We start from the raw sequence: 24,221 nt of genomic DNA, 5'->3' as shown, positions 1-24,221 counted from the left end.
GGGTGGTTCTTTCCTTGCACACGCAGACACTTATAACATTGACAGACTCTTGCGTACGTGATGTACATGTCATCTATTCTAGTATGTACTTACGAAGGGAATTAAAAAAAAAATACAGTAAAATTTTAGAATTTCTCGTGGCATACTCAAAATCTCTTCAGGGCACACCACTATGCCTTGACACACAGTTTGAGAGACACTGGTCTACAGGCTTGCTTCATGACACTGGTTTTCAGCTTTGGGTCTTATTCCTAGGCTTCCTGTTTTCCAGTTGCAATTTTGTACCTTTTTTAATTGAATATAAGCTGCATGCTATTCAGCAATATTTAACCAGCCTGGAATAGTTCCTGGACTGTTAGAGTTTAGCTACTGCTTGCCCTGGATCAGTAGCATGGAATGTTACTAATCCTTGGGTTTTGGCCAGGTACTGGATTGGCCACCATGAGAATGGGCTACTGAGCTTGATGAACCTTTGGTCTGACCCAGTATGGTTATTCTTATGTGAGCCAAGTATAGGACAATCAAGCCATTGTGACACCACTGCTGAGGTCGGCTCTTAGGCATTGGTGGAAAGAGGCATTATGACATCAAAATTTAAACTCTGGAATGTTGCTGCTTTTTGGGTTTCAGCCAGATACTGTGACCTGGATTGGCCACCGTGAGAACGAGCTACTGGGCTTGATGGACCTTTGGTCTGATACAGTAAGGCTATTCTTATGTTTATGTTCTTAGCTGGCTAACTGCCAATATTCAGTGCAAGAGACCTGCAGAATTTTAGCGCTTAGCAGCTAGCCAACCATGTCACGTGACTTAGCTAGCTCTCTGGGAAATTTAAAGGCCAGGTTTAGTGGCCAAATTAGATAGTTAGTCTACCTTTGGTCAAAAAACTTAGCCAGCTAATGCTTAATATTGATTTAACCAGCTAAGTTTATAGTGGCTAAAACTAGACTGGATATTCAATGCTGGTCTCTGGAAATAGCCCGGCAAGATTTGAGCAAGAAACAACAACAAAGGTGACCAATTGGTGCTCAGTGGGTTTGTTCCTGAACGTCCTGTTCATCCAGACTGCCAGGACGTCTATCTTTATACCACATTTTTGACCAAAATTTAATCCAAGTCCCAAATACTCAGAACAAGACCATTTGGACATGGAAGAGGCCAATCTTGTAATGGACTGGCCACCCAGACATGGCAACAGAGCAGTGGGGCACCTTACAGGGCAATGCTGTGAACTTCACAAAAAGGGTGCCACAAACATCTCACCAGAATTCCCTTATAGGTTATGGTGAGTGAGCCCCCCCCAACCCACCTGGCTACAACCCCAATAGCCCTTATGGCTGCAGGTGGCACCTATATGGTAGTAGAGTAGGGTTTTGGTGGGCACACATACTCCACCATAAATGTAGTGATTAGAATGGCCTATGGGCCTGGATCCTCCTATCTATGGTTCACTAGCTCATCCCCCAGGCTATTTAAGACATTTGTGTACAGCTCGACTAGGATTTCCTATTCCAGGTGCTGGAGACAAGTACTGTATGTACTTTTTTATTCTGTATGTACTTTTTTATTCTGATCTTTGTGGGGTGTGTGAGGCGGTCAGTGAACACCAGGGGAGTGTATGTGGGTCTTTATTTTGCAGTGGTTATCTGGTCACTTTAGATACCTTTTTGGCACTTATACCTGTTTTTACATCGTCTAACTCACAACATTTAAATTTTGTCCAGGATGTCTAGTAAAACATTTGATTATCTCTGCAGGACAAGTAAATCTAGTTTGGCCCCCATCCTGCCCTACCACTCCTCCAGATACGTCCCTTTCAGCTCTTGGCGCACAGCGGCATTCTGAGGTATAAAAAGTCCTGCGATATGTCCAGAAAGTCAGTTTGATTATTGGCACTTGGATGACCTGTCTTTTATGTCATCCAAGTGCCGACTTGGGCAGGTTTTTAGATGTGTTTAAGTTTTGACCATGAGTTCCATTCTGTATATACTCAAATATAAACTCATCTGAGTATTAAAAAAGGGGTAAAACATGTTCTCAAATATAAACTGAGGAGTTTATATTCATTTCTCTCCTCCTTGTCCCCTTCCCTCTCCTCCTGCAGTGAGAAGCATTTTAATTAATTAACCTCTTTCTCCAGCAGATGCTTAGGAACAACGTTATGTGTTGGGCTGGAATACTGGGCTTTATGCATCTGCGCAAGCTCTACACTTATGGAACCACTGAATTTATCTTTCAAATCTTTTTGACCTCACCGTTTCTCACAGATGAATACTGCAGATATCCATTACCCTTCTCCATTAAAAAGTATAGTACATACAGGAAACACATTTATCCACTGCAGAATCAAAGAAATTAGAAGGGGGATGGGTTAAGTATTGGGGTTTTTTTGCTCCAGCAGTGGGTAAGAGGGCTGGAGTAGTTATCCTGGTTCATAGGAAATGTTCAGCTGTATTCAATCAGATTTCTGCAGATCCCTTAGGCAGGTGGATTCATGTGGATATGAGCTTGGGGAATGATACGCTGGCGCTATTCAATATCTATGCCCCTAATTCAAGTCAAGCTGAATTTTTCAAAAATCTTCAACAGTTGGTATTACCTCTGGCTGCTTCTAATCTAGTTGTGGTGGGGGACTTTAACGCTGTTATGGACCCAATGTTGGACAAAAAAACCCAGCAAAATTCTAAAATTCATAAGGTCATATGTGGAACAATATTACTTGTTAAGTCCCCTATGGACCGATATAAATGCCATTTTTTCCTTATTATGACTGGAATAGCCATGCAGATGGTTACCAGAAAATGGAAGAATTCTGATTGTCTAAATTTTCCTTTCTGGTGGGCAAGTCTGGGCTCCAGCTATAGGTGTGAAAAAATGAACGCCGATAATTTGGGGCACAGTAATTAATTTAAATTGGTTTGGGGCCCGTTGACATCTTATATTACTTCACTAGAGTAGGTCTTTGATTATGAGTCAGTTTTTTGTTTATTTTGTACACATCCAGGAAAGGATGGGGGGCTATTTCTTTCCTAATTTTGACCTTGGTGTATTTACACTTGGGGTGGGTGGAAGGATATGATTAATTTGAATAGGGTAAGGTTACTGGGAAAATATGTTTCTGTGTTTTATTGAATGAAAATCATAGGGTGGGTGGGTGGGAGAAAATGGTTGATTATGTATATTATTTGTAAGTTGAATGTCCTCTGCTGCGTCCCTGATGACATCATCAGAGACAGAGACGCGGCAGAGGAAATCGGCAGTAGAAGGCCGCGAAGCAGTGTGGTTAAAGTGCTGAGGACGCTGCTGGTGCCGGGAGGTTTGTAGATTGTCTCGTGGTGGGAGGGGCGGATGGGAGGGTCAGTGGGGTCGGCTGCACAGTGGTTGTTTTGCGGTGAGAGGGGCGGATGGGAGGCTCAACGGGGGTTTGGGTGCGGTGGTAATGTAATGTAATGTAATTTATTTCTTATATACCGCTACATCCGTTAGGTTCTAAGCGGTTTGAAGAAAATATACATTAAGATTATAAATGAGAAGTAAGAAGGTACTTAAAAAATTCCCTTACTGTCCCGAAGGCTCACAATCTAATTAAAGTACCTGGAAATTAATAAAGAAGAGGAAATAAAGATGGTTGAAAAAAGAAAAATTCTATGTGAATTTATAGGATGGAAATTAAACTGACAGTGAAGAACTGTATAAAAAATACATATGGAATTCAGTTAGAGAGGGTAGGTTACAATCTATTTATGGTATTTGTTTAATTGGAAGGTGTTAAGGTGGGTAATTTGGGGGAAGGTTATCTGGTGGGGGGTCAACGACGACGAACTGCCTTCCTTCCTTACAGTGAGTGAATGGGGGGGGGGGTCGAAGCACACATGCGCACTCTTGCCAGCCACGGACATACGGATCACAGAACACGCAGGTAAGAGTGTGCATGCGCGTTTAGGGTTTTATTATAGTAGATAACCAAGAATATAATATAGGAATTAGGAAAGAGTTTCATGTATGTAGAACTAAAAAAAAAAGACTGGAAAAACATATGTTAGAGTACATACGATTTACAAGGCCTTTTAAATAATAAATCCCCTACCCTCCTTTTATGAGGCCATGTTAGGCTTTTTTTTTTTTTTTTTTTTATCACCGGCTGTGGAGGTATTAGCTCTGATGCTCATAGAATTCTTATGAGCATTGGAGCTAACACCGCAGCAACCGGCGATAAAAAAGCCTAATGTAGTTTCATAAAAGGGGGGAGGGGGTAAAATAGGGTTTGTTATAGCTTTGTTTTCAATTCTTTTTATCAAGCGTAAAAATGTTCAATGCATTCATCACTTTTATAGGAAGTAAAGGAATTGTTTGACTGTAGAAATGCTTTGTCCCAAAATTATACCAGCCTTAAACGTGAATAAATACGTTTGGGTAAAAAGCTCATAAAAGGTGCATATGTACATGGTTGAATAGTTGTCTATGGGCAGAGTGTAGGAGTTAAGAGTATCTATTTCTGAAATATACAAGAGGAGGAGCCAATATCTTTTTTCAAGTCATAATGAACAGCTTTCTTTTCAATTCAATTAGAGTCCAAGGTTCCCTAAATATATGTTTTAAGACAACTACTATCTAGGATTACCCTCCAAAGTCAAAACAGTTTTGGGTGAATCAATTTCTAAGTGAATACAAGAGTTACAATATAGAAGAAAAAAGTTCAACACAGTAAAACATTTGTACCTGCCCTGGGCTCTTTGAAGACCTTATTAAAAAAGGTATGAAATTCACAGTTTGTTCAGCTATTGCACCACACCTCTGAAAAAGACCAAAAAAAAAAGGAAATTAAAATGCCATTTGGAGATTAAGTTGCTGGTAACCAAGTAGATGAAGGTGAACATTTCTAATTAAAAAAGGTTCACAATAGTAGAATAATGTATCATTAACCAATATTAGGGCCTAATAGCAGACCATTAAACATAAAAGGAGTGGGTAAGACAATGCCAAGTGAACTTAAATGCAGTCTTTGGCACTTCAGGTATAAAGTTTGTTTAAAAAGAAAGGAGAAAAAAATTAAACTAACACTTCAGCATCCCACAGGAATGAGGCTTAGTTCTGTAAAAGAAAGAGAAAAAGAAAGGAACAGTGTTCCTCTCCAATTATACTGCCAAGCATTCATAAGTGAGCTCAGGATCATAAGGTTAATTATACATTTAATAAGGTGTCAGGGAGATAACTGCTCGTTTCTTTATAAAAATTAAAATGTACAAAGCGAGTTCTCTTTAAAGTATAATTACCTACACTTATGCATACAAAAGGACTGATTTCAATCTCTGTTTTATAAAAGGCTTTCAACGCAACAGACAGCCAGCACTTGAGAAAGAAAGACAAAAGTTAAACTTGAAAAAAAAAAAAAAAAAAGTTTATGTGACAGACCAGATAAATCAAGTGTCTATTCCTTCTTAAGATGCTATAGCAAAATCAAACCAGGTAAGCAAATATTTTACTTTATGGTTAACATGTTGTCACTCTCACACAGTAACTTTTAAAGAGCCCTTCTAGGCTGTGCAGTTTGAACATAGGTTAATAGAAAGAAAGATTAGGTTCTTACCTTGATAATCTTCCTTCTTGTAGATGTGTCTAGTAGTCCTGAGTTCTATTTATTTAATTTCTTCACCGTTCTCCCATGGGAGCTCAGAACGGTTTACATGAATTTATTCAGGTGCTTAAGCATTTTTTTTTATGTCCTGGTGGGCTCACAATCTATCTAATGTACCTGGGGCAATGGGGGATTAAGTGACTTCCCCAGGGTCACAATGAGCAGTGTGGGTTTGAACCCCACAAGCTCAGGTGTTGAGGCTGTAGCTTTAACCACTGCACCACTCTAGAAATCAAAATGTAGTTTAATGTAAGACAGGGCAATGGGGAGAACTCCCCTACACTAAGGGCTGTGGCTCACTGGTTGAGCTGTTGCCTCTGCACCCAGAGGGTGTGAGATCAAATCCCGGTGCTGCTCTGCAAGTCACTTAATACTCTAGTACCCACTGCTTTGAATGTAAGCTTTGAAATGCCAAAACCACAAAAAGGTGGTATACAAGTCCCCCATTCCCTTACCCTGAAACAAGTATGACATTATCAAAATTATATGAAACTGCAGGCAACCGGCACTAACATTTATGTAGCTTGTAGATACTCGCATGTCCTGCTAAGAAGCAGAAACTTAGACTTGATATCCCTTTTTTTCCCCAGCTTAGCTGAGAGACAGAGAAACTCTTCACAATCAGACACAGGCTGAAATTGAGAACGCCCTAACGCCTGCTACCACCAGATCAGCCCACAGACATAAACTATCCTTCCCCTCTCTACATGGCATCCTCCATGCAGGTAAACTGGGAAGATCCCTCCTCTCCAAAATCACGGGCCTTTGGAACGATCTCACTATCCCGCTGCTGAACCTGGGCTCCCTCCAACTGTTCCGAAAACAACTGAAAACCTGGCTTTTCTCTAATATATAACATCTCTTCTCCTGCTTACTTTTCCCTTCTTTTCATATGCTCTTGTAAATTCTCTCTTCCCTCTCTTCTTGTATTTTTAAGCTTTGTAAACTGTGTCGAGCTCCACTTCCGTGGAGATGATGCGGTATATAAACTTAAGGCTTAGTTTAGTTTAGAAACTTCCTCACAAGGTGGGGCTTCAGGACTACTAGACATATCTGCAAAAAAATTATTCTATCCCACAATTTTTCAACAAGGATTCAATGTGACTAACAAAAGAGACTTTGAACGGCATTTACAGTAGGAACAATGCATGAGGCATGAGAGATTAGTAGAAACATCTATACTAGCAAGAGTCAGCTCATCTTATAAGGAAAAGAGATGGCTTAAGTGTCTTCCAGAAGTGGAAGTAAGTGGAGATCTGTCGTAGAGAAGATGGGAGTTTATTCCAAATGTTTGGAGCTTGGAATTCGAAAGTAGACTCAAACATCTTTTTTTCGGCGGACTTGTTGATGGGAGGGGAAAGGGATCTTGAACCATTGTGTCAATTTTGAGTTGAGGAAGGAGGGTGTGACCTTGATCTTTGTGGTCAGCCCATAGGAGTTTTCACCGTATATGGCTTTGTGGATCATGCAAGTCATTTTGAACTGTATTAATTTCTTTATTGGTAGCCAATGTAGTTTTTTCAAAAGTGGAGTGGCTTTTTCCATTTTCCTGGCTCTGAATATTAGTCTGGCTGCTGTATTCTGGAGTGTCTAATATTTTGAGTTCTTTTTCTATGATTTCACTGTATAGAGACTTACAGTAGTTTTGAGTTAGGACTGACCTGATAGTCCTCAGTTGTCTTAGTCTGAAGAAGAATTTTCTTGCTACTGCACTGATTTTGTCTTAATAAGTTAGGGAAGAGTCAAGAATGATCCCCAGTACTTTGGAAATGCTCTCTATTTTTAGCTTCTCTCCTGAAGTTGGTTCTATTTCTGTGAATGGTAATGAGCTGAAGTCACCAAACTAGAGATCCTTGATTTGAGGTTGTTTTTATGTGTCCATTCATTTAGGTATTCTATTGTACTTTTTACATGTTGCAGTATATTATCCAATCTTTCTTTCTAGTGCAATATGTCTAGTAGTCCTGAGAGCTAGAGACATACCAAAGCAGTCCCCTGAGTCTCGGGTAAGACTACTGGGTCTGCCTTAATACTGAGGACACAAAGGCAGCGTCCTCCCTAGCTGCTAAGTCTACTCTATAAAATCTGGTAAAGATATGAAGAGTAGACCATGTCGATGCTCTACAAATCTCCACGGGGGAGGCTGCCTGAACCTCTGCCCATGATGTAGCCAAGCCTCTGGTAGAGTGTGCCTTCAATGTGATCAGCGGCTGCTTACCACAGCCCACAAACACAGAAGAAATTGCCATTTTAATCCATCTGGAGATTAAGGCCATGGACACAGACCTGCCTTTCTTAGCATGACTTGACAAAAAGATGATCACAAATTCGAAACTCATTGGTAACTGCGAGGTAGCGAAGAAGCACTCTCCTGATGTCTAGCAAATGTAATACAGTAAACCCCTGCAAATTTGCAGTTCGCATATTGCAGACTGAGTAATTCGTGGTATTTTCCGACCACCTCTTCCTGGTACTAAAGTCATGGTTACACCAATCAGGAGCTGCTTTGACATGCTATCTGGCGTATCAAAGCAGCTCCTGATTGGTGTAACCATGACTTTAGTACTGAAAGAGGCGGTCGGAAAATGTGTTAGGCTTCGTAAGTACAATTTAAGCACCCGCTGGTGCCCCAGCTGTCCTCTCCTGCCTTCGATCAGCTGAAAAAATGTATTTGTGGTTTTTCGAAATCCGCGGGTGTTCCTGGAACAGAACCCCCGTGAATTTGTCCTTTTCCTTTGACCCCTTAGGCCAAAAGGCAGGCAAATGGATTTTCTGATTGACATGGAAGGCAGAGACTATTTTTGGTAGAAAGGATGGAACTATGCGCAAGGAAAGCTAGAAGGATGCTAGATTGCATAGGGAGAGGTATGGCTTGTAGGAAAAAGGAGGTATTGATGCCTCTGTATAACACTTTGGTGAGATCTAATTTAGAATATTGTGTACAATTCTGGAGGCTGCACCTTCAGAAAGATATAAAAAGGATGGAGTCATACAGAGGAAGATTATTAAAATGGTATGTGGTCTTCATCATAAGGCGTATGGGGACAGACTTAAAGATCTCAATCTGTATACTTTAGAGGAAAGGCGGGAGAGGAGAGAAATGATAGAGACTTTTCTGCTGAATATTCTGAAGATTTCTGAATCAAACTCTTCAAAGTACTCCCTACTAGGTGAAACAGGAAGTGTGAATTGAGAAGCGCGTCAACTGTGCATCGAGACGTGTTGAGGTGAGGCAGGAGTCAACTCCTCTACTGATGACAATGCATGCATCAAGTGGGTCTGTGCCAAATTGGATGCTCGACCTTGTCCTCAATTGACCGATGTATTCTCAGGCTGGGCTGAGGCAGGCATGAAAGCTATTGACACTATGTCTGCAGTAGCCTTGAGAGCTTTTGTCTGAGCACAGCTAGTAGCTGGTACCGGAAGAGATATTGGCATGGAAGTAGTCTTCTGTACTGATTGGTGTGGCATGGGAGACCTTCATGTCAACATATACCTCCGGGGAGACATCATCTGGATGGACAGAGAACGGTCATGGAGAAAGGTCATCCAGACATCGACACTTACTATGCATCAATAGAGTCTATGCTTGGGAGGACACATTGGTATGTCTAGAAGGGGAAGAATGTTTATGCTTCTTAGCTTTCTTACATGTTATGTTCTTTGATACTTGAGGAATCGATGAAGGTGGTGTGGAGCTCTAGTGCTGCAAGGAGAATGATGCCCGACATTCCTGATGTGATGTCAATGAACTTGGTGCCGATATTGGGATCACAGGAGGCTGTGTTGGGTTCTGAGCCTCTGCCATGCTTGATGTTGATGCGGTATCAAAAAGTTTTTTTGAATTGAAGTTTGTGGACTTTGAATGACTTCATTTGCATAAGGAGACAGAGGATAAAATTAATATCCCGATTATCAAGACCCAGACACTGGATGTACCAATTATGCAGGTGAAGACTTGACATTATCTGATTATATCAAGAGCATTTCTTAGAGCTGCTCGGTATCACTTTTGGCATGGAGGGGAACAAGGCTGACACAAAGTCAAAGTGCTCAATGGCTAGGAGAGCTCAAGTAAACAATATCCTAAAAATAATCAATGTTTCCATGAAGAAAAAAGGGCTTGAAGTGGCTTTAAGGCCAAAATTTTTAAAGCTGATAAAATTAAACCAAAGTCGGTAGGAATACAGGAACATGGTAAAAACAAAGAATTATGACAAAAACGATGAAAAATAAAGATAGGAAGGCATAAAAAAAAAATAAAAAAATCAAACAGTTAGACCCGCTGAGAGAACTCTGAAAGATATGGATTCTCAGCTCCATGGAAAAAGAATGGCAAGTCCAATGAGTAAATGTTGGGTGTGAAGGCACCGAACGCACATGGCATGGGCACTGCCAAAAAATTTAAAGCAACAGTGCATTTTGTAGTGTCCATACCAGGTTCCATGGCTGACAACACCCACATGTGAGATTATGATGCCGAATTGTACTTGGAGAAATTTTTATTTCTCCTCAGAAACAACAAAAATGGAATAAATGAACAAACCACCCAATAAGGATGAAACTGAGTGGCTCTCTGAAAAGTAATCTGCACACTAAAATACCACACTGTTTCACTTTGGCAACTGAAATACTGAGCTACAAAGATTTTCTGTGAGATGGGTCTGAAGTGGTGGTTTCCGAAGGCTGTTTGGGAACAAGTTTGGGAGTGGAGGTGTGGCCTAGTGGTTAGGGCTGCAGTCTCAGCACCCTGAGGTCACAGGTTTAAGCCCAGTGCTGCTCCTTATGACCCTGGGCAAGTCACTTAACACTCCATTGTCCCGGGCACATTAGTCAGACTGATAGGGAGAAAAACTTGAGTATCTGACTTTAAGCAGCTTAGATTATAAGCAATGTATAAATACTAAAATGAATAAATAAAGTTCTGCTGGACAAATGCTGTCTATGCATAAAAAGAAGACCAACAAATCTTCCTCAATCTTCCAGAGCATTCTCCCAGGGAAAGGCTTTGTAATCACAGACACCTCAGTAACTACCCCAAACTATATGGAATGTATGTATCTGTACCAGACCACCACAAAAAAGACAGTAAACTTGTATACATACCAAACACACAGAAAATAAAGTTTGCCTGTATTGAAAAGAATTGTGAAAGTGCCATTATGATATTAAAGAAATCTGGGAACCTCAAAGCTCCTCCAGGCAGCTAGTAACTCTCATTCAAGTATTATCATAGGTTCTAGCTTAATTCAGGGGGGGGGGGGGGGGGAGTCACAGAAAAAAACTTCAAAAACATGGACAAAAATTGATACCCCTACAATAAGCTCCCAAACTGACACAATCAAACAAAATTCTCCCCAAATACAAAACTCAAAAAACATTAGATCTACAATCCAAATAATGCAAAAAAGTCAGAAAGTAGCAAATAGTTCAAAAATGCAGTACTTATATGCTAACTAAAAAGCTGCAGGTGAGCAGTAGTTCTTTGTTCATTTAAACATTCGATCTCTCACTGTACAAGTATCCAGCATTAGTAGACTCAGACAAAGGCCTTTTGTTTCCTTTCAGTGCTGCATCAGGTGGCTCAAAATATTCTCTTTTGATATGATCGAACATTCCAGAGTCAGGTGCTCAAACATAGATCTCTAGAAAATGGCACTCACAATAAAAAGACGCCAACCGTCCGTTAGCCATTCAATGTGCAGATTCCATTTATAGGTATGCCATTCAATGTAGAAGCACAGTCCTGCAAATTGTACTGTATTCAACCTGTAAATCCACAGTTGTTCAGCACATTGCCTCGTTTTTTTGTGACCCCCTCCCCCACTCTCCCGCGGAAAGGATTATTTGATCTATAATCATGCATCTCAATTCTTCTAAGGCATGATCATACTATAGGAACCTTTATTTTTCTATTCTTAATACAGCACTGATGTTCAACCATACAAGTTTTAAAGAGACAAGAGGTTTGACCCAAATAGATTAGATCAGTGTTCTTCAACCTTTTGACACCTATGGACCGGCGGAAATAAAATAATTATTTTGTGGACTGGCACCGGTCCGCGGACTGGCAGTTGTTGAACACTGGGCTAAATTGTGCCCATCTCCACTCAATCTCCGCCCCAGACCCCGCCCCCATAATAGTACTAATTGTAATACCATTTTTTCCATTCATTTTTCATATATACATACAATATAATTGTATTAACAACACATAATGGTTAACCACAAAATTAAAATACACAAAGCACACTGTATGCTTTTTAACATTCATTCCTACTAGAAAACAGATAACCCCTTGCAAGTGCAGGATCAAAAACTAAAAGTACTAATATTTACAAACCAACCCTAAGATGCAAGACTCTGCACGCAGTATAACCCCAGAGGAAAAGAAACAAATGCACTAAATAAAATCCTGAACAGACCAATCACTAAATAAAAAAAAGCATTTCCCCTACCTTCTGGCCTGCCCCCTGATGTTATCTTTGGGCCGGTCCACTGTGCGATCAACGCAACGTCTTCGAGCTGGCTCCCTGAGTGCTGCATTGCACAAAGCTGTGGGCAGCAGCTCCTCGCGCCTCATCTGGAAGCCTTCCCTCTGACGCTGCGACATCAGAGAGAAGGCTTCCGGTTGAGGTGCAGGCCACATGTAGGAGCCTTTTCCCATGGCTTTGTGCACTGCAGCACTCAAAGAGCCGGCCCGAAGACGCCGCGTTGATTGCACTGTGGACCTGCGGCTGAAGAATGCTGTCTTGAGCCCGATGGACGTGCTGGCCCTGTGGACCGGCAGAAAATTTCTGCAGACTGGCATCGGTCCACGGACCGGCGGTTGAAGAACACTGGATTAGATCACATGGGCATTTAATTACATAAATAACACCTTTAGAATTGCATGTAGTACAGCTATAAATAATTATGTCCCACTAATAGCATGTAAGTGCTTTTTAGCTGGCACATAAGTACTGCATTTTTGGACTATTTGCTAACTTTTTTTGATATTATTTGGGCCGTACATCTAAAGTTTTTTGATTTTTTTTTTTTAAATTCGGGGAGCATTGTGACTGATTTGTGCCCGTTCTGGAGCTTATGTTGGGGGGGGGGGGTGGCTTGGGGCTGCACTTTTTGCCTGTTTTAGAGTTTGTTCTGTGATTTTTTTTTTCCCCTGAATTAAGCTGTAATCTTTAATATATGAGATTCCATCTTTGAAGGTGGTGTAAGAGTTCCTAGCTGCCTAGAGAAGCTTTGAAGTTCCCAGATTAATATTGTATTCAATACAGGCAAACTTTATTTTCCATGTGTTTGAAGTACTGTATACATATCTGTGTCATTCAGAAGCAAACAGTATAACATTTCTTTTCCCATTCTGAAAGTATTTTACTGTCCCATTTGCAACCTGTCACATTCCCTGAGTGCTAAAATGTAGACGAAGATACCTACTGTAGCACTATTCTCCCAAAGCTCCCTTTCTAAACAGCTGGGAAGGATGGAAATAGATGTCAACTGTTGATAAAAGCTCTGATTACTAAAGCAGAGGTTTTACCTTCCTTTCTGCTGCTTACATTTTTACCAGCTGCTAGGTATTTTAAATGAATATAGTGCTATTTACTATCAAAAATTGGTAACATGACTCAGTTTGACGCTGGGAGTCTACACAAAGCCAGTAATCTGCAGGGTGGCTGTGATTGCCTGACTTCCACCTGCTGGGAAGAGACTCCCTGTCTGAGCCTGTTTGTCTACACTGCCAGTGGCAGTTCTCATCACCCACAGTTCACTTTGCATTGACTCACTGTTATATTTAGCACTGCTGATATGGCAGGAACAGTTGCCTCATTCCCTGAAGATTACTAACTTAACTGAGCATGTGGGCCACTGAGAAACCTGCATCTGCCATTCAAAATGGCTGTGACACACAAGTAAATGAAAAGTAATGCAGGTCTCATTAAACCCTAGCTAAAAACAAAAGCTAAATTTTTCCTATTCCAGTGTGAGGTTTTGGGTTTTTTTTTTTAAACTAGTATACTCTATTGCTGTCTGCCTTTTGACTCCCAGCTGTGTTTTTACAGTGATGCCTGGCATGAATAGCACTGAAGAAAATCAAGAAGCAAAAACATGAGAAGCCTACAGCAGATGCCTTCAGTGAGGCTACCACAGATAAATTAGGCAATGCCCTGCTAAAGGGGTATAATAAAACGGTGACCTGTCAAAAGCACGCCGGACATTGGCGTGCCGACAATCACGCAGGATAAATGTACGCTGCCATCTGAAGCCGCTCTGATCATTTCCGTCTGCGCTGAGGAGGGGAGACCCCCCCACTACACTTAAAAATCCTCACACTCATGTTGAGGGTGTGTGTGCGGGGGGGGGGGGGGCCCCCCTTTACACTGAAAACTCACACTCTCCTCCCAAAGACCGGCTCTTCTGCCCTCTCGTTCGGGGGATGCCGACGCTGTTTGAATTTTAACTTTGCCGAAACCCCAACAATTGCACCCTGAAAATCCCAAATTCTCCTGTGCACTTGTTGGCGCGGTTTTGTCAGAGCGCTTTTGTCCTGCGTTTAAGCGTCGGTGTCCCAATAAAACTAGATGGGTCTCTTTACAGCTTCTGATTTGTCTGTGATTATATAAAACACACACAAATCAAAAATGTTGAAAATAATTACGTACATATTGTAAAGTAGTGCTTGTGCTTATTGCCAGAGAGCTTTGCATTCACACTTGTAAAAAAGGAGGAAAAAGATCTCAGAACCTGTCCAGCTTTAACATGTTTAACTGTGTACTTATGGCTTGGGACCAACCATCAAGGGTCAACAAAATAACCTTATTTGTATATTATAATGCCAATAAAGTACCCACCAATTTTGACTTTATCTGCCTCAGTATGTGCTTTTTTCCTGTTCATTTATATTTTTTGCTTTGGACTCATACCCAATGACTGTCGTCGTTTCTACCTCAGAAATGCTATCACATCATTCCTTCTTTTACAAAAAATATTCAAGCCATAAATACACTAGCAAATGGACACGTTCTGAGGTCTTTTTCTTTCAATTTTTATGTGAGGATTTGTAAGGTTTGTCCAACAATAAGCACTTAGTAATTTTGCAGATTTTTTTTTTTTGATAGTACACTACTCCAAGTCTGGTTCACATTGTCATAACTGCAGTTATATAAATATAGATCAATAAATGAAATTGATGCTTTTACTTTTTGTTCTGTGTACTTCAAAAGTTTGGAAAAAATGCTATTAAATGGTACATCTGCCACAGGAGCTGTCCAGACCCATGGTGCTGAATAGCAGCATAACATGCTTTAATAAATCCCCAAAATAGCAGCCCACTAAATTAAATGTAACAGAAATAAAACCTACAAACTTCTGAGATAAAAGAAAGTTAATTTTTTTTTTGGGGGGATGCACATCTGTTTAAGTCTGCTATTTTACAGAGTTAAGGGAAATATATGTGAAGCATTATTACATGTAAAAATGGTGCACATTCCAGGTGAGTTGCTGAGTGACAAGAGAGATTGAGCAGGGTTCAGTCAGGGACAGTGGATAATGAAAGACAAATGAAAGCTCTCTCAGTTTAGTATACAGATGAATTAGTTTCTCTGTAAAAACATCAGTACTAAAGAAACAACAAGCACAAGTGCTCAAAATGGATATTTTGATAGTGATAAATTTAGAAAACAACGATTGAACTAAAAATTATTTGGAGCAAGGGAAAAAACTAATCAAAGTCAGGCAATCTACTTCCAGTAAAAATCAAGAGTGCATTTTACACCAGTAGTTCTCAACCCAATTCTCTCAGGGCACACCCAGCCAGTCAGGTTTTCAGGATATCCACAATGAATATTCATGAAATACATCTGCATACAAAAGAGGTAGTGCATGTAATTCTCTCTCATGAACATTCATTGTGGATATCCTGAAAACACGACTGGCTAGGTATGCCCAGAGGACTGGCTTGAGAACCACTTTTCTGCACTTATACACTGATAAAAATTACTCTCAATTGCTCTTTGGCACATTTTTACAAACCTGTAGTAAGAATTTAGCATCATCCACTCTTCCTGCTTCCAAATACTGTACGAAAATATCTGTGATAGGTTTATAAACAGCAAATTGATTGGCCAATCGTTCTGCCATGGCACTCACTACAAAGTAAAATGCAAACAGGTTAAGAACTTTCAAAAGTTAAAATCAACCTGCAGTTTGAAAAGAAAATGTCATGCTTTAAAAGAGGATAAATTTAAAAGTATGCTGGGGACAATGAAAAAGACATCTTCAGACAGGGATAAAGTGGCAAGGATATACAATGTAAAATGTCAGAATTAAGACAAACAGAGGACTCGCTCAATTAAGCAGCTTTCAGCAGTAAAAAAGTGAGCACAAGCCACCTAGAAAAACTAAAGCTGCTTTTCAAGTATTTTCCTGGCTGAGCTACTCCTTGAATTTTGCACCAGACCCAATCACTGTTCTGACAGTGCCCCAGACAACAGCCCTGTCCACATGAGATGCCAACCCAGCTCTGCCCACAGAAGCCTAACTTAACATTTGTCTTTGCCCTAAAGAATTTTAAAGAAATCCTTGAATGAGAAGCAACTTTCCCTTTTCTGTATTTCTCCTGCTTGGCCCACTACAAAGCTTTTTAGGCAAATATGCCACCCTGCCTAAATTTAAAAGAGGAAGAAGTGACAGCTTGCATTAAAGAGGCACCTCATGGCAACTTGTTTTGCTCACTTTTGAAATATAGTACATGGATTCAAATTCCAGCCTCTTTTGTGGCCCTGAAAATTTGGACAAACACACACACTAATTTTAAAAAGCTGGCAGAAGCATTCTGGACCTCTACTAGATTACAAAAATTAGATTGCTCTAAGTCAAATAGGTGCTGGCATTGTAAAATTGAAGTTGGAACTCTGGATCATCTTTTATTTTATTGTCTATATATTCAGGCATTTTGGGTATCAATCTGGGATCAAGTTAACCTAATGATGGAAAATCATGTGGCGTTGTCCTATGATACGGTTATTTTTGGAATGTGTATGAGGGCTAAATGCCAAATATCTGCAGCAAATAATAGGCTACTGATGATCCTTACTGGTGTGGGGATCCAGCAAATAATGTTTAATTGGAAAAACTGTTCTAGACTAAACTACAGTTTTTGGTGGAACTCAGTATGCCATCTATACAAAATGGAAAGACTACTTGCAGTACAAAAGGGATATTTTAAAAGATTTCAGGATGTGTGGAGGCCATTAATAGAATATTATAATGATTAAGGTTAATTTATTATTCTTTTTCCTTATGTGATAATTTGTAGAAATGGGGGGGGGGATAGGATATTCTAAATAAATATCTGTATATTTTAAATGATTAATGCATATGAGAAATATAATATGGATGGATGGACGGAAAGGGGAGGGGGGTACATTTATTGGAAATATATGGTTATGGAAGTTCAAGTGATATTGTAATATGATGAGTTATATATTCTGTACACTTGATGTATATAATAAAACGAATAAAGATTTGGAAAAAAAAAAAAAAAAAGCTGGCAGAAAGCCTCTGCCACTCAAGAGCAGGAAGTTGTTCAACCCTGAGTTTTAGCAGTTCTTTCTTGTTTCTGCCCTCCTCCTAACCACTTACCCCCAATTCTATAAAAAGCGTCAAAAATCGCATGCACAATTTTGGTTGTGTACCCACATTGCATGTGTAATTTAGTTGACTAGCAAGCTAATTAGTGCCAATAATTGGCATTTTAACAAGCACTTAGTGTTAATTAGAATCAATAAAGTTTTATCCGTGCCTAAATTTTATGCATGAGTCGAAAAAGGGAGTGTGGAAATGGACAGATGAAAACGTTCCTTTAAACTACATACATAATTACAGAATTAAGGCCTCTGTGCTCTTCTATAAACTAGTTTTCCTTTAAAAATCTTTCAGTGAGTCAGTGCTGAAGTGATTCTCTACTCCATGTAGTTTCTATTTGCTCTAACCCCATGGCCCAGCATCACCCCATTCCTGGTATAATGAAAGCATGCAAACTGTTCACAGCATGTGTACCTGTCCCTATGAAAAGGGAGCAATATTCAAAGGAGTTTCTTTTCTGCAAGGAAACAGATATTCACCCCTTGAAATTCCTTTAACCCCCTCTCCCTCCCCGAAAACCTTGTTAATGGCCAATGAGGGGCATTTTCGATAGGATGTCTAAGTCCGACTTTGGATGTTTCTCACAAAACATCCAAAGTCGGAGGCAAACAAATGGCCATTTTTGAACTAGCATAACTGCTAGATGTCCAAATTTATTTATTTTTTTTTAAATCACCTACTTAGATGTCAATCTTAGGACGTTCAATTTTAGGATGTCCAACTTTGTTCACCATTTTCAACCGCAGAAATGTCCAAGTGTAAAATATCCAAATCCAGACCATTTGGACATGGAGGGGCTAGCATTGTAATGGACTGGCCACACAGACATTCCAATAGAGCAGTGGGACACCATAGAGCAGGGATCTCAAAGTCCCTCCTTGAGGGCCGCAATCCAGTCGGGTTTTCAGGATTTCCCCAATGAATATGCATTGAAAGCAGTGCATGCACATAGATCTCATGCATATTCATTGGGGAAATCCTGAAAACCCAACTGGATTGCGGCCCTCGAGGAGGGACTTTGAGACCCCTGCCATAGAGGATGCACCTCACCATAACTTCCTTCTAATGTATGGTGAGCTCTCCAAAACTGCCCCCAAAATAGATTAGGCTCTTACTTTTACTAATATCTTTTCTAGTAGATAGGTGTGTCATGCTGGACAAGCGAGTTATATCCCAGTGCTCGCAAGGCCTTGCAGAAGGAATCCACTCCAGATTTTTTCTGTATCCCTCTTATTTCACAGAGGGCTATGCTGCCTCCTACAATTAGTTCCAAGGCAGGCAAGTGCTCTCTCTAGTACAAATGTGGAGCAGGGGTATGGGGAAACTCACTGAATAACAAGTCTGTTCTGCTCTGAAAGTATAACAAATATGTTAAACATTGAACAATGAAAACAGCAAAACAATCATGCCACACAAAAAACATTAATGGAGCTCATATAACATCCCAAAGTGTGTTAGCAACATACTACTCATCATATTTTTTTTTTTTTTATATTTATTTATTTATAATTTTCACAAATTGTTTAACAACAATCTAAAGAAATTAACAATTGAAAAAAGAAAATAATTATATTAAATCATGTATAATAATTCCACATATATGACCAATCAGAGTCCACATAATGAAGAGAGAGAGAGTCCATCACTTCCAAGGGAAGTTGGGTCTAAAAGAAAAAAGAAACAAAAACTCATACGAGTTACAGATTACAGAGTACGGTTGGATTAACCATCTGCCTGGATAGAGGACTATGTTGAAGAATCTGGAGCTCTAAATTCCGTCTTACCCTCTAAAAAGAAATTTAACTGATCCGGATCATAAAATATGTATCTAACATTCTGATAGGTAAGACAGCATTTACAGGGAAAACGTAACTGAAAGGTTGCTCCCATATTCAAAGTTAACTGTCGGTATGCCAGGAATTTCTTCCGTCTGGTACTCATCATATTTTTAAGGATTGACTGCAGGTTTGGATAAGAACATTCTGAGTGAGACAGTAGGCAGGTGCAGGACATAACTGACAGGGCAGAGGTCCAGAATGACACACCTATCTTCTAGAAAAGATATTAGCAATGTAAGAACCTAATCAATTTTTTCTAGTGCAATAGATGTGTCATTCTGGACAAGCAGGACGTACAAAAGCAGTTCCAGAAATCAAGGGTGGAACCCCAGTGCTGGCATGTAACAATGAGGACCAAAAGGCAAAGTCCTCTCATGCCGGCTACATCCACTCTTTAAAATTTGGAAAACGTATGCAAAGTGAACCAAATCGCTGCTCGACAAATCTTCTTGGAAAAGATCACCCATGAAGTGTAGCTTCTGCCCATGAAGAAGCTACACTTCTAGTTGAATGAGCCTTCACAGAAACAGGTGACTGGCAGTTGTGGCCTTGGACGCCGGAATACCATGTCTAGTTGGATTTGTCAGCACAAAAAGATGGTCAGATAGCATGAATTCATTGGTGACCTCAAGATATCGGAGAAGTACTCAACATTCAACTTGTTCAGAATCAGGTCCTTCTTCTTGGAACCTGTGGACTAGAATGCTGGCAATCTGACTTTCTGATTGACATAGAATGCTAAAACCACCCTTGGCAAAAACGAAGGAACCAGATTCAGTAAATTTAAGGAAAGGCTCTCTGAAAGAAAATGCTTGTAACTCTGAGACCCTTCTCGCTGAAATAATTGCCACCAAATAAACCATCTTGACCATTAGATCCATCAAGGGCGCTTTCTTGTGACTTGTATGGGGCTTGGTTTAGCCTCTGCAAAAACCACATTAAGATCCCAAGAAGGGACAGGAGGCCTGATATGGGGCCTGATATGCAGCGCACCCTTTAGGAATCTGGCTATGTCCAGATGAGATGCCAGCATAGATCTTTGGACTCGAGCACTAACGCAAGAGAACCCTGCTACTTGGACTCTAAGTGATGCCACCATTAGGTCCTTGTCTAGGTTGGCTTGGAGGAAAGAATACACCACAGAGACTAGCGCAGAGAAGGGCTCTTCATTTTCCTGGACACACCAGTGCTAGAAAATTTCCTAAGCCTTAGCATAGACAGAGATTTTGTAGGCTTTTTAGACCTGAGTAGAGTAGCAGTGACTACCTCTGAATACCCCATGACCCCATGTGCAGTAACGCCTCACACTCAAGAGTCATGCCATAAGAGCAAAGCAATCTGGATCTTCTATGACTACTGGCTCTTGACCTGTGCTGGAGATGTGCTGTAGCCTGCCTCAGCTACAAAGGTAGTTGGATCAGGGAGAAGAAATCACTGCTTCAAAGAGAACTTCCTTCCGGCACTGAATCTTTGGGCTACCAGTCTGACTGGTGTCTGGACTGAGCCCCCCCTCTGTGGATGAGCAAAAATAGGGGGGGGGACAAAATGCAAGACCCCACTGAGACCCCTTTGGATGCATAACAGCCTGTGCTCAAACCCCTGCAAGCAATAGGTGAGTCATGCTATGAGGGGACAGCCCCGAGCTCCAAAAAGGCTTCTGCAAGCTAACAGATATCAAAAGGGATTGTCCTCTCAGCTTCCGACCTCAGTCTGCTTCCCTTCCACTTGGCAGAGATGGACCTTCGACTAGGGGAGCTCTTAGCACTGAAAGATGAGGAGAATACACGAAAAAAGATTAAAAAATAAGCAGAGCAGATCAGAAACACTTTTTCATGTTTTTGTGCAAAAGGAAAAATCTGTATGGGCAGCAGAGCCCTCTGAAGTAGGAGGGATCAAGAGTAGATTCCTTCTGCAAGGCTTGTGAGCACTGGGATATAACTCGCTCATCCAGAATGACACACCTATTGCACTAGAAAACCTACTATACCCACTTGTCTACCACCCCAATAGCTCTTATGCAAGTGGCATCTATATGGCAGTATAGTAGGATTTTGGTGGGCTTACACTTTCCACCATAAACATAGTTGTTAGAGTGGCCTGGGTTCTCCTCGCTATGGCTCACTAGCTTACTCACCAGGCTACTGTGAGCTGCTCTACTAGGCTTTCCCTTACCAGGTGATGTTGTTCTAGAGACAGGTATGTACTGTTTCATTCAGATTTTTTTTTTGGGGGGAGGGAGGGTCAGACACCACAGGGGGAGTGAGTGCGCGTGTGTTTGTGTGTGTCATATCTTAATCCCTCCAGTGGGCATCTGGTCAGTTTGGGTACCTTTTTGGCACTTAGATGCTTTGAAAATAGGTCTAGCTCAGAACGTCTTAAGTTCTGTCCAGGGAGTCTTGGGAAGCATTCGATTATCGCTGCAAGACGTCAAAGTCTTAAACCTACCAAAAGCCAGCCCAGAACACACCTCCAACATGCCCCCATTTAGTTCTGGGCGCACAGTGGGTAGAACCGCCTTATAAGATGTCCAGAAAGACGGTTTTGTAAATCGGCACTTGGACGTTTTGGTAAGAAAAATATCCAAGTGTCAATTTATGCCATTTTTGAAATGTCTTAAGTTTTTTGAAAATGCCCCTGAATACGTACTAAGCACTCTCTCCTTAAATACAAATTGAAATAACAGGCTTAGTAGATCTGGGTCAAAAAGTGAGTACATGAACAGTAACCACATACACGTCTGATAAAAATCAGCCACGTACATTTTTCAAAAGCGGCTTCTTGGTTTTCCTCCATCAACTTCCTGAATACATAGGACATTCTTAAGTTGTCTCTATTGGAATTTTGAGATTCTGTGATTATCAAACCCTCGATGTATTCCACCGCAGACTCAATGTTATTGCTGTAAAACAGACAAAAAGCACCATATAACTAAACTTCTAATGTAAAAAGACTAGTAAAGCATCAAAACCAGCACATACACACAGGTTAAGTTATATGCTCAGCTCTGAAAAATACAATGATGTTAAAAGCAAACAAAAACTTATGACTCCGCTCAAGCAAGTGTTAGCAAAGTGAAACATTTCTGGCTGAACAGTCAATCTTTGGCCAGTGAATTATCTGGATTGAAGTTTGACCAATGCACTGCATTGGTAACTGTGACACTAATGTTTTTCTTCTCTCACTCTCTTTTTACTAAATGAAGATGACCTTGGGCTAGATTCACTAAAGACACTGATTGCGTCCCAGCCACTTTGCGACCCGATTTTCCTCCAACCTGATTCACTAACTTCATGGCCAATCATCCTCTGATCCGATTCGTGCATGCAAATGAGGGGAAATGGCATGCAAAGTAGGAAGGACGCAATTCACTAAAGAAGGCACACTGACTGGGCTGGACGATTCAAAAACAAGCGACTGGTGAGGACCAGTCGCCTGAGCAAAATCCCTGCTCTCTGCCCCGATTCTCCTGCTCTTGGCACCCTGCTCTCTGCCCCGATTCTTCTTCTCTGCCCTGATTCTGCTTCTCTGCCCCGATCTTGCTTCTCTGCCCTGATTCTGCATCTCTGCCCCGATCTTGCTTCTCTGCCCTGATCTCCTGCTCTCTGCCCCGATTCTGCTTCTCTGCCCTGATCTCCTGCTCTCTGCCCCGATTCTGCTTCTCTGCTCTCTGCCCCGATCTTGCTTCTTTGCCCTGATTCTGCTTCTCTGCCCTGATCTTGCTTCTCTGCCCTGATCTCCTGCTCTCTGCCCCGATTCTGCTTCTCTGCTCTCTGCCCCGATCTTGCTTCTCTGCCCTGATTCTGCTTCTCTGCCCCGATCTTGCTTCTCTGCCCTGATCTCCTGCTCTCTGCCCCGATTCTTCTTCTCTGCCCTGATTCTGCTTCTCTGCTCTCTGCCCCGATCTTGCTTCTCTGCCCTGATTCTGCTTCTCTGCCCCGATCTTGCTTCTCTGCCCTGATCTCCTGCTCTCTGCCCCGATTCTTCTTCTCTGCCCTGATTCTGCTTCTCTGCCCCGATCTTGCTTCTCTGCCCTGATTCTGCTTCTCTGCCCCGATCTTGCTTCTCTGCCCTGATCTCCTGCTCTCTGCCCCGATTCTGCTTCTCTGCTCTCTGCCCCGATCTTGCTTCTCTGCCCTGATTCTGCTTCTCTGCCCTGATCTTGCTTCTCTGCCCTGATCTCCTGCTCTCTGCCCCGATTCTGCTTCTCTGCTCTCTGCCCCGATCTTGCTTCTCTGCCCTGATTCTGCTTCTCTGCCCCGATCTTGCTTCTCTGCCCTGATCTCCTGCTCTCTGCCCCGATTCTTCTTCTCTGCCCTGATTCTGCTTCTCTGCTCTCTGCCCCGATCTTGCTTCTCTGCCCTGATTCTGCTTCTCTGCCCCGATCTTGCTTCTCTGCCCTGATCTCCTGCTCTCTGCCCCGATTCTTCTTCTCTGCCCTGATTCTGCTTCTCTGCCCCGATCTTGCTTCTCTGCCCTGATTCTGCTTCTCTGCCCCGATCTTGCTTCTCTGCCCTGATCTCCTGCTCTCTGTCCCGATTCTGCTTCTCTGCCCCGACTCCATGGTTTTAACCCACGGTGCAGCCCCACTTTCAATCTGCGGGTTAAAACCATGGGCTCACAAAAGTTTCCAGCTTGATAACAAAAAAAAAAAGTTTCAAGTGCAGTGAGCATGCGCAGACCATCTAAAGGCAAAGGAGATGGACTGCGCATGCATCAGGATCACTGGAGAGCGTGATTACGATCGCCCTCATTTGCATGAGGGCGCTTTGTGAATCAGCACCCCAGCCACAGATTGGATCGGTCAAGGATCCGATCCGATCCGTGGTCTTAGTGAATCTAGCCCTAAGTGCTAGAAGCCTACAAAGTAGGTTCTGGAATCCCCAAATATGCAAATAAAACATTTAAAAAATAATTTGAATAAGTCAAGCAGGGATCTGGAAATGTTGTTTGGTTTTTTTGGTAAATATTCAATTAAATTAGCTACCTGAATTTGTCATGGTTGACTTTTTAGATATAATAAATTATATTAAAACTAATCTTTGCAACAGCTCTTGTCTGCTTTCTCTCTTACCTCCCCACTGCTTCAGCCTTCAGTGCACTAA

General features: G+C 41.4%; 1 protein-coding gene across 1 annotated transcript in view; it reads right to left on the bottom strand.

Moving 5' to 3' along the window:
* The window catches only part of LRPPRC (leucine rich pentatricopeptide repeat containing), a 318,251-nt gene that overhangs the window by 7,139 nt on the left and 286,891 nt on the right, over positions 1–24,221 (bottom strand). Inside the window, exons 33-35 of the mRNA XM_033937468.1 lie at positions 21,879–22,018; positions 15,668–15,783; positions 4,720–4,794 (exon numbers count right to left, since the gene is read on the bottom strand). Coding sequence (XP_033793359.1) covers positions 4,720–4,794; positions 15,668–15,783; positions 21,879–22,018 — 331 coding nt within the window. The remainder of the gene's footprint in view (positions 1–4,719; positions 4,795–15,667; positions 15,784–21,878; positions 22,019–24,221) is intronic.

This window comes from Geotrypetes seraphini, chromosome 3 (genome assembly GCF_902459505.1).
Source record: "Geotrypetes seraphini chromosome 3, aGeoSer1.1, whole genome shotgun sequence".
Classification (NCBI taxonomy): domain Eukaryota; kingdom Metazoa; phylum Chordata; class Amphibia; order Gymnophiona; family Dermophiidae; genus Geotrypetes; species Geotrypetes seraphini.
The sequence above is the reverse complement of the archived record's forward strand: the minus strand, read 5'-3'. Positions and strand labels throughout refer to the sequence as shown.